General features: G+C 40.2%; 2 protein-coding genes across 5 annotated transcripts; both read right to left on the reverse strand.

The window, feature by feature from the left end:
* Positions 1 to 838: 838 nt before the first annotated feature.
* Positions 839 to 4,855, reverse strand: LOC122404839 (RNA-binding protein with serine-rich domain 1-B-like). Of its 3 annotated transcripts, none has more exons than XM_043409106.1 (6): positions 4,758 to 4,855; positions 4,216 to 4,262; positions 3,995 to 4,123; positions 2,363 to 2,665; positions 2,022 to 2,269; positions 839 to 1,439 (listed from the first exon to the last, which is right to left on the reverse strand). In XM_043409106.1, coding segments are annotated over exons 2-6 (972 nt in total). In that variant the 5' UTR covers positions 4,218 to 4,262; positions 4,758 to 4,855; the 3' UTR covers positions 839 to 1,149. The 3 variants fall into 3 exon arrangements, with proteins under 3 accessions (XP_043265041.1, XP_043265040.1, XP_043265039.1); XM_043409105.1 differs by lacking the exon at positions 4,758 to 4,855 and adding an exon at positions 4,503 to 4,647; XM_043409104.1 differs by lacking the exon at positions 4,758 to 4,855 and adding an exon at positions 4,392 to 4,550.
* Positions 4,856 to 8,429: 3,574 nt separating this feature from the next.
* LOC122404838 (palmitoyltransferase ZDHHC5-A) lies at positions 8,430 to 15,885 on the reverse strand. 2 transcript variants are annotated; one of them, XM_043409103.1, is made up of 9 exons: positions 15,526 to 15,885; positions 15,269 to 15,390; positions 15,027 to 15,184; positions 14,785 to 14,957; positions 14,514 to 14,708; positions 14,293 to 14,437; positions 13,085 to 13,299; positions 12,826 to 12,999; positions 8,430 to 10,598 (listed from the first exon to the last, which is right to left on the reverse strand). In XM_043409103.1, exons 1-9 carry the CDS (start codon positions 15,615 to 15,617, stop codon positions 9,902 to 9,904), a joined length of 1,971 nt encoding a protein of 656 aa, XP_043265038.1. In that variant the 5' UTR covers positions 15,618 to 15,885; the 3' UTR covers positions 8,430 to 9,901. The 2 variants fall into 2 exon arrangements, with proteins under 2 accessions (XP_043265038.1, XP_043265037.1); XM_043409102.1 differs by having other exon boundaries at positions 12,826 to 13,020.
* Positions 15,886 to 17,103: the final 1,218 nt, after the last annotated feature.

Below are 17,103 nucleotides of genomic sequence, written 5' to 3' on the forward strand. Positions count from 1 at the left end.
GAATCTAAAAAAAAAAAACTGCTTCAGCTCAAAAATAAGATCATATCGGGCGTATGTTTACGAATTTAAGAAGTTACGCCCATGAATTTTGAAACAGCCTATATATATATATATATATATATATATATGTACGTATATATACATAATATACGTCTTCACGTTACCAGAGAGCCAATTCGAGATCTCTCTCAAAAAGAATGTTCGTGCCATGGACCAGGCTAGAATTCGACACACTCTGGTGCCTCTAAAATAAAAGAAAAAGAAATAATAATACATACTTCTGTCGAGTAAATCAGGCTCTTGAACTGTTTCGTTTATACTTGTAAAGTCATCATAAAAAAAGTGTATATTATTATATAATTAACGACCATACGCAATTCAAAAATTGTAGATATTTTTCATCGATGCAAGGTTGCAATGTGATGCAATGGTTCTGTTCTTGTAGATATCGCGAAGTATAAAAGAGGATTTTGTGTGAATAGGTTTTTTCTAAAATTGATTCTTTGTAAAAGGGTCTAATAATCATAGTTTCTATCAAACCTGTCTCTTCTAGTACTTTTACCAAGCCTTTGAAACATCTTACACAGCTCATAAAGACATCAGAAAAAAAAAATGGCATCGATGATCGGTCGATAAATACTACACACTGGGTACGCGTTACGATAACAAAAAAAAAACTGAAAAATATATTAAATTCGTCTTTCTACTTTGTTTCCTTTTTTTTTACGAAATAACGCTCACATCACGCACGTACTTAGTAGTAAATAATATTTCTTCTGAAGTCTTCATGTCATATTTAATACTGTCGAGTGACAAAATCTTTTAAATACATATTTTGTTTATTGCCCGGGGTCAGCGGCCTTCAGGTACCAATTAACTGCAATATATTTTGACACGTGTGAAATTGATATATTTGAAAGAAGCGGTACTTGCGTAGATCGCGGAACGGTGCCTCGTCGTCGTGAAACGTGAATAGCCGCGAACACCGTCGCGGACATGTCTATAAATTGTTTCGAGTGCTTACACTTCCCAGTCATGTTCCAAATGAGTTCGGTAAAAATTGTTTTTGCTTAATATATTAAAACGACCGACCAGGACGAACTGGCGTTTTGGTCAAGTTCAGTTCTTGGTTTGTATATACAGAGATTGCTATCGGGAGCTGCTCGAGCTTGATCTCGTATAGCGACGATGTCGGTGACGTGGATTGTTCGGTGGACTTCGCGATCGTGTCCTCGGTCTGCGTCTGGGCGGACGCGGGCTCCTACGGCGGTTGATCGGCGGCGAGCGTCTACGATAACGCGGAGGTGTGTTCCGACCACCGCCGCTCCACCTCGGTGGCGCTCTTCTTCCCATCAGAGGTGACATTCGACGCATAGGTAACGGTCGTGGCTTTGGTAATAATACTGGGGCAGCAGTGATTTCCTGACCGTCTATTTGTCCTGCAAAACGGTTTAAATGGTACCAGAGAATCAACGAAATCAAATGTGAAACGAATTGTACGTTAATTGCAGGTCTTACGGAAACCGACCAAAACTTTCTTTTTCTCTACGCTACGTTCGATACAAAATCTTAGTTTCAAAAACTAATCAATTTGAACAGATCTGTATGTACTCCTTTATGAAGAAAGTCTCATTTAATCGACATATAAATATAACGGGTGTTAGACCACCTCAGGGAAAAATTTTAATGGTGGATTCGGGAGGCAAAAATAAGACGAAAATCAAGAATACCAATTTGTTGATGGAGGCTTTGTTAAAAAGTTAATAACGTTTGAAGCTTCGCCCGTAGAACGGCGCGTGATAGTTCTCACATGCGAAACTTTAAACGTTGATAACATTTTAACGTAGCCTCCATCAACAAATTGCTATTCTTGATTTTCGTCTTATTTTGGTCTCTAGAATCTCCCCTTAAAATTTTGTAAGGTTAATCGTAACGCATTGTACAATTCGTTTGCACTTACTCGGACATCAATCGTTAACAAAGACGGAACGACTAGTAGTGTTATTCATTTTGTCACTTACCACCATCCATGTGTTTCATTGCATTCTCCGCTTCGTCCGCTGTTTCAAACTCTACGTACGCGAATCCTCGTCCTTGATTAGGATGCAGCTTGTCCATAGTAAAATCGACCATCTTGATCTGACCATACGTGGAAAAGATTTCCATAATATGTTCTTTAGTGACATTGCGAGTCAGATGTCCAATATGTATTTTCGTTGGTCTGGGAATAGGTGACCTTTCTCTGCGTTTCCTACGCGGCGACGGCGATCTGTAAACAACAAGAACAACAGAAAGAAATAAAAGAAATTGCAAGATTCGATGATGCTTTGTCCCCCCGTTCATCGCGCTGATGTATATTTACCTAGATCGTCCTTTAGGTTTTGGTTTGTCGATCACAGAATTGCTACTTTTCTTTTTGTCTTTCTCCCTGTCTCTGTCTCTGTCCCTGTCCCTCTCACGTTCTCTTTCTTTCTCCCTTTCCTTCTCTTTATTGTCGTGTCTGCGCGAGGCGTCGACGCTTTTGCTTCGACTGCGTTTCCTTCCTCGGTCTCTGGAGCTCGCTGATGAACTTCCAGAGCTGCTGGAGGAGCTGCTGGACGTGGAGCTCGATCTCGAACTGCTTCCGCTACTCGTCGACGATGATCCGGAGCTGCTATCCGAGGAACTATAAATATCTCGAATTAACCAATAAACAATGTCGAATTTCTACAGTACATAACGTTCTTTCGCCATATTTTTCACTAAAGCCATTTTCGAACTAGTACCTCAAACTATAAGGAACCATTTTTAAACTGAATTACCGAATCATCTCACAAAATTGAATCTGGTTTAAGAAAAGATGCTACTGTAATGTTTAGGTCTTTTTTTATAAATTTTTAATAAAGAATTATACCTTTGGAATATGTCGAAATTTTTTCAAAGTAAAATAAATAAAAGTTCGAAGTAATTTTATTTGTACAGTCATACCCTGAACTTGCGTAATAATTGCTTCCAGAATGATTGTTTATATATATATATATATCAATATTGTATTAGGTTAAGAAATAGGTTTCCCATTCTTTAATAACAGCAACAAAGTAAATGATGTTTAACCCATTTGCTGCCAAGACAAGTATACTCGTCCTACTTTTAATATGTTATAACTTACAGGCTTTCGAATAAGCAAATTTCTTGTGCCCACAAACGTAAATATACAAATATAAAAAAATTGTAAAAAATGTTACGAATAAAATTTATTACAAAAATTATGCATCAATTATTATTTAAAGAGAATGATCTTTTACAGATTTAAATTAAGCAAAACTTCATCGGGTGTTTCTAACAAAATTTTGTAGCAACACAATCACATATTATCTTTATGATAAGATTTGTAACAAAGCCCAATACACAATGGAGATTTATCAGGACAGATTGGACAGTAATATCGAGTCTCCTTGCAAATGTTTTTCGTTGCACGAACTCTACATCTGCGAGTTGGGTTTTTCTTTTCTGGTCTAGGAGGAATAGCATCGAGATAACGAAGGGAATTTTGTTCCTGGGTTATGATTAACATAGATGGCAGTGATTGAATGATCGCATCTTGGCTTTCGTTTAGCAAATATCGTATAACCTCTTCTCTAAATCAAAGAGATGTTTTATTTTCTACATTTGGTCGCTGATGATAAAATTTGTATGCATTATGCGTACAACTAGTTTTTTATACCAACGAAGAGTCTGAACAGAACTTCGGTAAACAATACTGCTCAAAATATAAATAGCAATGGGAGTAGCTTCGTATAATATAGTCTTGGCAGCGAATGTGTTAACGTACAGAAATTATATGAAATGAAACACGCGAACTTTGATTATTCTAACAAATGTTTATCGTGTAGCTATTAGAATCTGGATAAGTGTTAAGAAGCTGTAAATCAGGGTTTGACTGTACGAAATTTTGCCCGTCTCTGTTTCCAGTCCGGTAGGTACGGTCTGTCCAAGAAAATTTCCAGTATCTTACCTACTGCCACTACTGGACGAGGAAGCAGCGCGTTTCTTTCTTTCTCTTTCTCTGCCTCTTTCCCTCTTGTTCTCTTTGTCCGTAGCTTCAGAGTCGCTTTTACCCGTGCTATCTTTACGGCTGCGTGCCCTGTGCATGCATGAAAACACCCGGTAGCAAGGTTAAAATCGTAACAAGAAACCGATCAACGAAGAGGAGAAAACTAAATTCACGTTACTTACATTGTAAGATTACGCGAACCCTCGGGTTCCAAACGCGAGTATTGGCTCTGTAAACGAAAGAAAACCTTCGTTGAACGCTCTGGTGAACGCCAATAATGGCGGACCGTGCCGCTAAAAAATCGTTGTTTTTTTCACTGAACCAAGTTACGAATTGCTGGCGAACTAACGAACGGTACCTCGTGGAAATTACGCGCGTTGAACGCCGACGATCGAGAACTTTTATTTCATCGTCGGATCCATAATAGAATAAACATGTGAAGTTTACGAACGATACGAAACAAAATTACCAATAGAATGACGCGGCGCTTGCGTCGCTATTCCCGCCTGGTTATGGCCCATATCACGCGATCGTAAACCTCAGAAAATCTGTTCGCAACGCGAAACACATCCATTTTCGAAAACGTTATCGTTATCGTTTCTCTTTCAATTGAACGTATCTGTAGAGATACCATATGGCACAAGGCACTATCGTGTGATTTTATTACACGTCGTTTGGACCTAACGTTGAAAATAAAAGCGAACTTTAGGATCGCGAGTATTACCTTTTAGAAATTTCTGCGAAAATTAAATTCATACACGACTATTAACTTTTCTCGATGACTATCCGCGCATAACCTGGTAGAATAGTTGTTACTAATATCTTAGGTTCGAAACGATGCTCGTAAAGGTATGGTTTTCATGCGACCAGTTTTTCGATAATTTTCATGCAGTTAACACTTTGATGGCCGCTGTCACGTATACGTGACTTTGCAAGCTAGCAGACGTTGGCCACTGTCACGTATACGTGATCTACGGTATCAATCACCATTTTCATCATACATTCAACTTATTACGTTTGTTGAGGTTACATTTATAATTCCTTATAATAATGTTCCTAGCATCTTCGTGTATCTCATTTTGTTCTACAATATCAGTGGTTAAGCGTTATACGACATTTAATTGCCTTTAAAATGGCATAGAGTAATTTCAGCATTTGGTCATGTTACTCGTGAGATTATACAATTTTTTAACAGAAAAACTGTCATGATAATATCGTGACAGTTTTGATGTAAAAACCATAATGCATCATCGTAACGACAGTGGATTTTCTGTTACAATTCTTTACTAGCGATGAAAATCATCAAAGATTGAAAAGTAACCAAAGTAACTAGAATCTAGTTACTAGATAAATACCATGGCATTGAACTACAACGTAAAAATGATTGTCAGTCTCCAAAATCCACAACAAAAGTTGTGATTTCTATCGTCACATGAAAACGAGTCTGCAGGCTTAATAAGGCTGGTTATAATCACTTTTACGAACGCTCTGAACGGTGGCGCGCTTTTCAAAACTGTTTCACCGAACGAGATTTACAAGTTCATCCAAATAATCGATCAACGCATACTCTAGATTCAAATAACCAATGGAGGGCGATCGGTTTGTATTTCATGGGTTTTATTTCTGTAGATTGCTGCAGCGATACGTAAGTACCGAAATGTATATGTATGTACATTTAAGTGATAATAACGAGCAATATTTATGTACAAGTACACCGAATTATAAACACTAAACATTCGTCACACCTTACACATAATTCCTCTAGAAACCAATTTCATTTTTAATGTCGTACCAGTCCTTTGTTTTATTTTGTCAAAGTACTCTTTTCATTTTTTTTTTATGTAAAACTACACGATCGGAGTGGAATATGGAAAATTGTATGTTTCCCTGTTTTGGCACAGCTCGTTACGAAGGAGAAAAATAATACGTGTAATCGAAGGAGAAAATAAAAAAACGGACAGCGTTGGAAGAAATATCTCTAACGGTAGCAGCGTGTCTCTTTTGTGTACCAAATACCTGTCGAGGACTCTCGTCGAGGAAAATGCTTTCTATTCGGTTTAGCTTGGGGAATATTCGATGTTCGATAAAGCCTTTCTCTAGCTGAACGATATGTGTACTATTTAACAATAATAATTCGATTATCGATTTGTCGCAAGGTAAAGTGGGGCACGCAATTATTTTACGGTTACCTTACGCAATTAGTCATTAAGCCTGCATAAATTGGTAATATTGGTCTCGCATACAAATACATAATACAGAAACCGACATGCAATTTTTAAAAGCGGGGTATATTACAAACTTAACAGTAGCGGTAGATATATCAATAAATTTATGCAATGTATATGTTACAAAATTGTATCCCCCCCTTTTCATTCGTTACTTTTTTTCCATTTTTTTTTCTTCTTTTTTTTTCATCTTACTTTTTTTTTTAACAAAGTCCATTGTTCTCGTATATGTATTATTTACTTCTCTTCTATTACCAAGTGGAACATCCGTCACTGTAAACATTTGAAACGCTGGTCTGCATATTTCTGTTTCGTCGTCTAATACTCTAAGAATTCTCATGGTATACATTCGTCGCATGCGCACACGCCTCATATTCGCATCCACGCAGTCGTCTCTCTCTCTCTCGCTTATCCCATTAGCAATACGTTTCTTTGTTTTACTTGGTAGAAAATCAATCGATCGTTATTAGTGGTCACATCGATAAAATCATCATCCATAACAAACAATTGAAATCATTATAAAGTCTTATATTTATTATTTACGTATAAATATTGTTAAATATATATATATGTATATTAAAAATTTGCTACACATTTCACGATTATTTTACACAGAATTCGTTATTCTATCCTGATAATGACTTAAATCGATTAAGTAACTTTTTTTTTTTCTCTCTCTCTTGTTAACTAGACACGAACTCTTCTCGCATCAACGAAGATAGGAGACTATACCAAAGCGAGACTCGATTTTGATCCTGTTGGTTCATTCCCTCAAAAAAAAAAAATAGACAAAAAAAGAGAGAAAAAAGACGGAAAGAAGAAAACAGAACGCTGTGGCGATCAGAATCGAGCCTCGAGATTCACGCAAGGATAACCCCTATGTTCTTTGTTACACGTCAGAATTATGCATTCGATAAAGAAGAGCGAAACGAAAGGAACGGTATTAATGAACCGATGCTGCGCTTCTAGAAATTGAGTCACGACGTCACGGTATAAAAATCTAAACTGACCTTACTGTGTACTAAAAAATAGAATTGTTTTCCGCCAAGCGAGACAAGCTCGATTCGTCATCGGTTATCATCGTCGTCAGCAACAACAAGAATGCCGCTCGGCGATTCTATCTCTACGCGTTCGGATTTACTTTCGTTGACAGTCTCGTGACTCGATTACTTCGATCGTCAATCGGTCCGAACGTCTCTGTTAACCCCCCCTAACCCCGCCCCCTCCACAGAAATAACATGGACAGGTTTCATGTGGCGCCACTCGGCGAACAAAAACATTATTCCCGACATCGCGGACGCACCAAGAAGCGATCTCTGCTCGATAGCTATGTTAACAGGGACAGACAGATTCGAATGATTTTGTAGTTTAGATACATCTATAATACTGAATCTATCTATATTCAATTCTTAGAACAGGCGACGATAACTTGATAGATTGTATTCTGTGGAGATCAAATGTCGACATTCGTTTGCACTTTCTGTTCATTCATGATGTCTACTGTTAACGTCTTAGGCAAGATGCGTCACTATGGTGGCTCACTTGCTCACCGTTTTAATCAAATGATCGTTTTCACATGTTTTGTTTTACACTCTTTTTGCCTTCATAGCGTTTTATAACAGTGTTAACAATATACAGACGTGATATACAATCATCAAAAAACTTCATTTCAATGTTTACGCGTTGAAATTCGCATTGAACTCCATCGTACAGAGAAACAACTTTACGCAAAATTCAGTCGTGCCTAAGAGGTTAAATACTGCTGTAACTCGTGTTCGTCGTATCATCGAATACCAAACACGCTATTTTGAGTTCAATATTAAATTAATAAGAAATACTTATATTCAGTTTTATCAACGAACAGAAAATCGTTGTTTCAATAGTGTGTATATGATACTAGGTGTGATGCATGTCCTCCAGTTTATAAATTTTCCAGAATTTTTTAAAAATATTTACAAACGTATGATTTTATTAGATTTTTTTTTATTATAATAAATTAGCATTTCTTATAAACGATGAAACAGATTCATGAATTTTTGTATAGAGTTACATTAATTTTTATCCTCAAAAATATTTGATGCTTTCTAGATTCTTTTTATATTTCAATAAACAATGAATAGATAATTGTATTGGTAAATCTATATATTGTAAAGTATTTGTAAGGGTACAAAAATAAAGTAATTTGTTTCTATAAAATTTAAAAAGACAAACATCGCATCAATATCATATACACAACTATAGACTGCGTATGCATTATTTGTTACTTAAATTAAAATTCACTTAATACTGAAACTGAATAAAGTATTCTGCGTTTAGTCAACAGCTGAGTATGAAAGACTGATATATTTGACAGCCACCGATCGGACAATTACGAGATATCTGTGTAGTTTGTGTTCGACGATGGAGTCGAATAAAAATATTCTGTGGTTGTACAGCCACAGAATATAGTATGCAAATACTTTCATCCGAGTGGAAACAGAATACAAATTAGTAAGATAATCGTCGTTCGAATACTTTCTAAAATACATTTTGTTCAATCCCGTGCAACGGTCGACGACGAACTGTCTCTCGCGCAGCTACCTTGCGCACACGCGACGTTCGAACGAGGATCGCTTCTCGATAGGGGGCGCCAGTGCGTCCGCGACGTCACGACAAGTCTTTTTGTTCCCGAGTGTACATCGAATCTAAAACGTTTCTCTTTTCGAACAACGACTAAACGAAAAAAATATTCCTAATAACGTGACATGACAGTCTTGCTCTGACAACAGACTCCGGCGCTGAACCGAATCTGCACGTTCCTGTTTCCACGCATTCAACGCGAATCGAGCCTTAAACACCACTCCTCGTGTCAGACGACTCGTAATGGAAAATAACTGGACACCGAAATCTCAGTTTCACGCGAACAAATCGCCTATCGTTTACAATTCCACATTGAATACATTCGAACATATCATTGTCTATAACGAGGACAAACTCTTTTACGCGTCGGTGTCCCCCTTGTCCCTTCGGGGAAACGATCGGCATCGTTCCGCGTAATCTCGACAGAGTATATACAGGATGTACCAAAACTAATGATCCAAACTTTGAGCACGTACAGTGCTCATAAAATACATAAGTAAAAAAGGGGTGAATAAACATGGATCTAGAAATCGATAGTTTCAGAGTTACAGGACTAATTTGTATCTCATCCCAGTAGACGTTCTAAGTGTCCTCTGCCTATTTCGTTGAGGTTCGATCGAGAATCCGCGTAATACTAATCAAAGTGAACAAAATTCAATGGTATCCGGCGTTACGAGAGATCACGTGGGGTCAACGTTGTCGTGTAATAAGATTTCTCGTTCCAACTCAAAGTTTGGACCATCGGTTCCAGGCAAGCCCAACATGTGCACGTGTACCGTGGATCAGCATTTGGACCGGAAGAACTTGACGATACCACGGTCGTGTTAATATCGCTTCGACATGGGAACATCTAGCTGCATCGTGGACGCTCGAGTTGCGTGGGCGTCGTCGCATGAATTCAGACGGATATCTCGTAAGCGGCGTACGCTGTTCTGTCCTCTTTGGAACGGGACACGCGCAGTGTCGGCAATTCTTGTACAATCTCCGTCCAGCCGCAGGATGGCGCGGAGACCGTAAAGCTGGGCTATACGGATATCTCATAGTTCATGTCGTAGACACTCGCCCGGTCCGGGGTGGGCGTGGTGGGTCGCTGGGATCTGTTGTCGTTCGGCGCCGACACCATCTCCATGGAGTCCGTCATCTCCAGCGCTCTGACGAAAGACATGGGTCTGCGCCGCGTGTCGCCCGACGTGGGCGTGGTGGGCGTAACCATCGCCGCTTTTCGCTTCACCTGAGGCGACTGGTGCGGCGGGAAGACCGGTACGCCGCCTCTCATCGCGGGATGGTACGCTGACCTGGGCGCGTTCGCGTACAGCTGTTGCGTGGGGCTGGTGGGATTGGAACGATAATAGTCGTACGGCGGCGGTGGTCTCTGGGAGGGCGACTGGTGGGTCGCGACCGTGTTCGTTTGACCCGGCGGTATCGGGTAGCTGCCCGGCGAGTTGTCCTTCCACATGTAGACACCTCGCTGCGGCGAGCCAGCCAGCTCGCGTATGTTGTCGACGGTGTTGTTGGTCCTCGAGTACGAGTGGTCGACGCCCTGACGGACCAGCTCGCTCTCCGAGAGGAAACGCCGCTGGGGGCTGTAACCGGCGACGACGGCGCCGCTAGCAGCGCCGGCACCGGCATTGTTACCCTGCTGTACATCGTAATATGTCGGCGCGTCGTTCACTCCTATAAAATCCGGCCGACGTACCTGCGTCGGCGTACCTGGGTTCGATCTGCAACAAGCGACACATACGGTCAGCAATGGAACTTCTAGCGCTAACCGCGTCTTTTGATATCTCAATAACTGACAAATGCACAGTACAGTGAACCAAGATGAATATACAGGGTGCGATGAAACTTCGGAACGTTTTCGGAAAAGGGACTCTTTTTTACAACTTTGTGTAAATTGCACGTAATGGTCAAGACGGTAACAACGAAAGTAAGGTTATGTTTGTACGTTATCGATGGCTAGCATACCATTTCTAAAAATTCAGACTCGACGACTGAAATTTTTAAAAAAAGTTAGACTTCCTGTTATTTTAGACCTTGTAGATTTTTGCTCGATACAGATAACATTTTTAGCCGTGAAGAGTAATCGATTGTGGTATTGGGAGTACCACGTTCGTGCAGTGCCTTTCACAATGTCAGCGTATCTGTGTAAATATCGAATCGCGACGGGAGAACAATACAGAAATATATGGTAACCTGTTCCGTATTGTTCTTCCATCGTAAAAAATATACTCACGTACGTTAACAATTTAATGCTAATTGGGAGAAAGAACGGTTACAAATAAAGTGTAAAACTTTATCGACAACATTCAACAATCTCAACTCGACGTTTATTCTGCAAAATGTGTAACGAAACAATAGAGATCCGAACTTCTCTGCAACTAGCCGACATCTAAAACCAAAACAGATGCATACAATGCGCATACCATTAAATAGACAATCGCATAACGAGTCAAACAACTATGAATATATATACAAAAAGAAAACAAAAAAAAAAAGAAGGTTTGTTCGAATGACAATCAACATGAAAAACACATTCCAAACTTTTATCGCACCCTGTATATATATATATATATGATATATATATATATATATATATATGCGAGTGCTGAGCATTGTAGCCATACAAATACGGCTCTGGCGAGACATACAGGAGAGAGAGAGAACAGCGCATCATTCCTGTTATAAAATTAGCATCTATCCAAGAGTAACGTAAAAAGGTATAGCAAAACCTAAGGAAATACATATGTGGACGTTTATACTTGCGTGTTGGACGACTGATACATGTGTAAAATATATGTATATATGCGTATATATATATATACATATATATACATATATATATATATATATATACATTCGAGTATATATGCTTCTCTTTTATATATATATGTATGTAATGTATGCAAGAAAGCGTAACTTTAAACTACGATATGTCCTCGTAGGATGAAGTTCGTGTTTACCTGCAGTAGGTTGCAACATGATGGTAGAAAGCAGCTCCTTGCAGTTACCACCCCCTGCAGTGGGACACAAACTTATCTATATACCACATATCTTGTAATATATACATGCAGAGAAACTAATTCTCTACGATATTAACGTGATCTACAATCGCGCAACGATTTTTGCCTCTTTTCCTTTTTCTTTTTTTTGTTTTGGATTTTTTTTTACATATTCCGTCGTACTGTCGTTCCTCCGTCGTTCAGAAGGTGGAAGATATATATATATATATATATATATATATATATATACATATATGTATGTATATATATAGTGGTGAGAGTAAACAGGAAGAAAAGAATAAGAGCAAGAGTGAGGTGTTCATAGTGAGGGATACAGGGAGTCCGAAGTAAACAGGCTTCACATCATATCGAGAGGTAGCAAACAGGAACATCGAATAAAGGAGATCACAAGTTCACTTTGTATTGGCGGCGTGCTCGATAAATGCAATGTAACTAGTTACTAGTGTGGCGCTTCCCTCTTGCTCTCTACGTAGAAACAAATATTCAGTGCACTGTGAAAAAACGTCGCGAGGTACAATTACAAAAAGGAAAAAAAAAAAATAGAAGAGAATGGTACATTCTAAAAAAAAATCTTATCCTCCACAATTGTATCTCGAGCGTTCACGAAGTTTTTTTTTTTGTCAAGATCGTACATCTTACTATGCTTGCTGACCTTATCTCGAGATATTATAGAGGCGACGCGCAAGCATCGGCGCATAGCGACATTTGGAACAGAACTAATTGTACGCGGGAGAACAAAAAAGTCATTGCAAACGTTTCGTTTTAGGTTAGTTTAGGTTAGTACCGTGAAAACTGTACGAACACCGATTTTACAAGTAGTTTCGTTTCGTGAATCGCTTCGTGTCGATACTTGCGTTCGACACTGTTACGTTTAAATATATCCGTTACAATTTGTTCAAATCGTTTTAATATGGAAAGCATAGCGTACCTGCGCATAGGACTGGGAATGGCAAGCGGAGTCGGTACTCCAATAGCTTTGATCCGTTGTGTCGTTGGACTAGCGCCCCCTTGGCTCTGACCTCTTTGGGAAGCTGTGGCGGGCGATCCGCTCACTTCCGGCGACAATGGGTCGGGCGTGTGGCTTCGGGAGCCGTTCATTCCCCTATAGGTAGTGACAACGTACCTTACGTGTATTAGAAAAGACATTAGCAAACGTAACATCATTTGCTGTCGGTTGTTTCTATTACCTTGGCCTTGGATGAGGACTGCCTCTGGTGTACTGCATTGGATGGCGGTGCTGCGACGGCGGTGGATGCCTGGGAGACTCGTTGTTCTCCACAGGTGGCAGGAAGAAATTGCTTTTGGAGCCGTGTCTTTGCAACGGAGGCGTCGGCTCGCAATCAGCGGACTGGGATGCGGTGGGCTCCATGTCCGTGTCCGAACCATCTCGTCCAGGGGACAACTAAAACCAACAAAGACCATGATATCATTTCGGTTCAAAAGATCGCTTAACATACCTTATCAAATTGTTATAACACGCTACTATATATATCAGTGTTTCTCAAACGTAATCCTCCCACGTACCCCATATAGTAAAATTAAATTATTATTTTCTTAACGCGATTCGAAGCTGTGTTTAAAGAAACTGCATTTAAAAACGGTTTAATATCTTTTAACAGTTCCAAATCTTGTCGCTAGGGCCGCATCGATCACCGGCGACCGACACTTGGACGCACGCTTGCTACCAATGAACCCTAATGCTTATAACCTTCTAACGTTCAAACATTTACGACATCCAGAATACTGTGAACTAACAATTACGTTATCGAAATTTGAACGTTTCTAGTTTTTACGCAGTGACAAACGTTTGAGGATAGATCAAAAGGCTTCGAGGGTGCCTAGCGTGAATGGAAAGGCACAATAAACTTTGCTCTCTTTTTTTTCATTCCCAGGACTCACGAACACGTGGGAGTTTCTGGACTACGGTTTCAGAATTACTGATATATACATAATGCGTGTTTCTCAAGGATACTGACGTTTAACCAGGATGGGTAAGGGGCAGGGAACTAAACAGATGGTGATTGCGTCTTTTCAGCATTGTGAACAGGGTGTTTACAGATAGGAGGAATCGTTGCTTGATATTGTACTCTAAATAAATAAACTTAGTATTAAAGAACGTAGGCGCGAGAACTGTAATGATCGTGCGAGAAATGTCATTTAAATGTACCAACGTGCACTACACTTGCAATTTACGTTATACATCTACCAAGAAGCTTTGAAGCACAGGGAAGGAAATTACGGAAGCCAATGGTATCGCACCCGCTACACACAGCCGGTAAATCGTACATCGAGGAAGCGTCAAAATTTCATTCCAGAAAGGAAGTGCTATTTACAGTCGTAAAATCTTCTTGTACGTAGTGTCAGAAGTATCAAGCGAAGTTGCACTAGCTCTTACCTTATTGTAAGCATTTGAACTGGCATTTCTAACACCATTGCTGCTATCCATGTAGGTTTTTACCTGGTTCTCACTGCCTATAGTCGATATCTCAGATGTACAAGCTCCGCGACGTTTCCCTGAATACTTTTCAGGCTTAATTAAACTGAAACAACACAGATTGCCTCGGTTAGTCGTCGATGCCGGGTACGGTTGAAAGTTTATGACAATTGGCACATTACCTGGGGTACTGTGGTCCAAATTGCGTGTAACAGCAATTGTGCAAGCAACCACGGGAAAAAGGATTGTAGCCTCCGTTAAATTTACCCGTTACCTGTTCGTTTGTCGTACGTCCTCTGGAAACAAGTATTACGTGAAAGCCGGTCAGTCCAAATATTGGAATGAACAGAAGTATAACCACTCCCATGAGCACGAGTCTGTTTAGTGATGTAAGGATCGTATCGTCGCATCGCTACGTAACATCTGTTCGATTAATTTAGATGTAAAGGATACGCGATAATCGTGTCCACTTCGCCCAGCTGTTGCTTGCGCTCCAATACAAAATACAGGCAAAGTCCAAATATACTGATCATGTGAAAACTGAGCGACAACAGAAAGAAAAAGAAGAATCTGTAGTTCCTCCTACCGATACAGTTGTTCACCCAAGGGCAGTGATGATCGAATGTCTGAAAGCGGGCAAACGAAAGCAGTGAATATCATGATTTAAGAACGTTCAAATCGCACGAGCTACAAACCTCGATGCACTGGTTGCAAACGCTGCAATGCGAACAACGCGGAGGTCTGTAGAACTTGCACGTGACACACCATTTCATGCGCACCGTAATGCCATTGATTTCTACACTTTTATATAGAGGTGCATGAAAATCGTCGTCTCGATCTTCGTCGGATGGTGCTATAAAAAACATATGTATGCTTTAACAGAAGTTGTGCTCCATATATGGGTTCAACGATCTTGTCATTTTACACACTGATGTACCTTTTGGTATAACACCCGGATCCATGAACGTTGCTAGCGTAAAGTTTGCCAATACGAAGAAGGTGATGACTCCTTGTAGCGCAGGTACCCACGTTCCCCATCGGAACACATAATACTGGCATCTGAGGGACAGAAAGCAAACTGACACGGTGAGACGGTTGCATTGCCAAACTGGAGCAATGTTTGGTAAATGATAACAGGAGAGCCGTTGCGGCCTCTCACGAGAGAAGAGGACAGACGTGCGTGGTGAGACTTACGGGAAACAGAAGAACAGTGTCGTGGTGCTTAGGAGTACTGTCCACGCGAATGTGGCTGGTAGATATCTCGCCTTCACGTCGCATTTCGGCATTCTGCACGCTCCACTTCGTGGTCGACGATTAACGAATTATTAATGGGTAAGATTTCTGCTACCAGAAAACATGGCCGCGTCCATCGGTGCTGCTTATTTGCAAGTCGCGCGGTCCGTATTTAGCACGGACTTCCATTCTCGACCCGCTCATACATCCGTGGCATCTCGATAATCGGTACCGACTATTAACCGCGCGTCACTCCGGCAAAAACATCCGTAACGTGATTAATATTTAAGCGCTTCTGCACGCACGATCCGCGAACACACTACCTTGCTGACATACATATATGCGTATACATAACACGATGTGTGTATAACATAAGTATGTAGATACGCGCATATATTGTGTGGACGACGGCGAGCCGTGCCCCCTCTAGCTCGTGCGTTCCCAAACACGATCGTACGAGACCCTGCGGAGTCCGGACGGACGGGCTTTCACGCTTTTTCATCCGTCTATGCATTTCGAATCTTTACGTCCCGTCTGCAATACAAGCTTTTCGACCGGATCGGTCGCTTTACCGAAAGCAGTATTCGCACAATTCCATATCTCCTTCTAAAAATACAATTTCACGCGCGTTTACGCTTCGCTTCCTTTGTTTATTTGTTCATTCTGCTATTCAGGAGCTATTCTTACTTTTCGAGAAGATAAACCAAAAAGAAAAATAGATGTTGATTTTATCAAACAGATTTCGTGGGAATTGTAAAATAAAATGAAGAAAAACAATAACTGTAAACGCAGAATTTTCATTCGATAATTAAAACCGATTATTTGACCGACAGTGTGCGTTAATGCATTGTTGATGTAAAATTGAAAAATTGAGCAGTATTGTACATAGTCTATGGTTTAGTGTCCGCTACAGAACTGTATTATCGACTCATCTAACAATTGCATATAGTGTCGCCACAGACGAGGTATACGAGTAGACCTTTCACCCAATGCATTTTTTCGGCCCCTTTTCATGGTGTCTCGAAACACCATTACCATTTTCGTGTCATTTGCAACGTTACCAACAGATTTAAAAATGAATTTCAATCCCTGCATAGTCAACTCACATTTATTTGTGCACACGATACAGCTGCAGCACATCAATACTGATTCAGTGAATAGTTTCTCAACTGACCGCCATCCATGAGAAGAGAGCGCTGAAACCACCTCCGAATTTTCAGGTCGGTATGGCAGTCAGATTGGGTCACGAAAGTCCATAGGGTGTAAGATCTATTCGTATACCTCGTTTGTGGTCACGTGGCGTGTCTACCCTCCCACGCGTGATTTGAAACTTTTGATATTTACCCCATACTGTAAATCTACCAACTGTAGCTAGTTGACCAGTATAGCAGGTGTTAGAAAACACAGGCACATTGAGTCGACTTTAATTATTTCAACAGATAGTCCAATATACAATATCTTATAATGGCATTGCCAGCACATAATGGATTAAAAATCATACTTTAAAAATTCAACCTAACTCCTAATGTCCCCTACTCG

The sequence above is a fragment of the Colletes gigas genome, unplaced genomic scaffold (assembly GCF_013123115.1).
Source record: "Colletes gigas isolate AHSC1104 unplaced genomic scaffold, ASM1312311v1 Colletes_gigas_Sc00003, whole genome shotgun sequence".
NCBI classification, from domain to species: domain Eukaryota; kingdom Metazoa; phylum Arthropoda; class Insecta; order Hymenoptera; family Colletidae; genus Colletes; species Colletes gigas.

Excerpts from the sequence above, each read along its gene's own strand:
- LOC122404839 (XM_043409106.1), bottom strand. Across the intron at positions 2,270-2,362 it reads AAACCTAAAGGACGATCTAG|ATCGCCGTCGCCGCGTAGGA; the intron begins GTAAATATACAT and ends TGTTGTTTACAG. Across the intron at positions 1,440-2,021 it reads AATGAAACACATGGATGGTG|GACAAATAGACGGTCAGGAA; the intron begins GTAAGTGACAAA and ends ACCGTTTTGCAG.
- LOC122404838 (XM_043409102.1), bottom strand. The coding sequence starts at position 15,617 with ATGCCGAAATGCGACGTGAAGGCGAGATATCTACCAGCCACATTCGCG. Across the intron at positions 15,391-15,525 it reads ACACTGTTCTTCTGTTTCCC|ATGCCAGTATTATGTGTTCC; the intron begins GTAAGTCTCACC and ends TCTGTCCCTCAG. Across the intron at positions 13,021-13,084 it reads AGTCCTCATCCAAGGCCAAG|GTACGTTGTCACTACCTATA; the intron begins GTAATAGAAACA and ends AATACACGTAAG.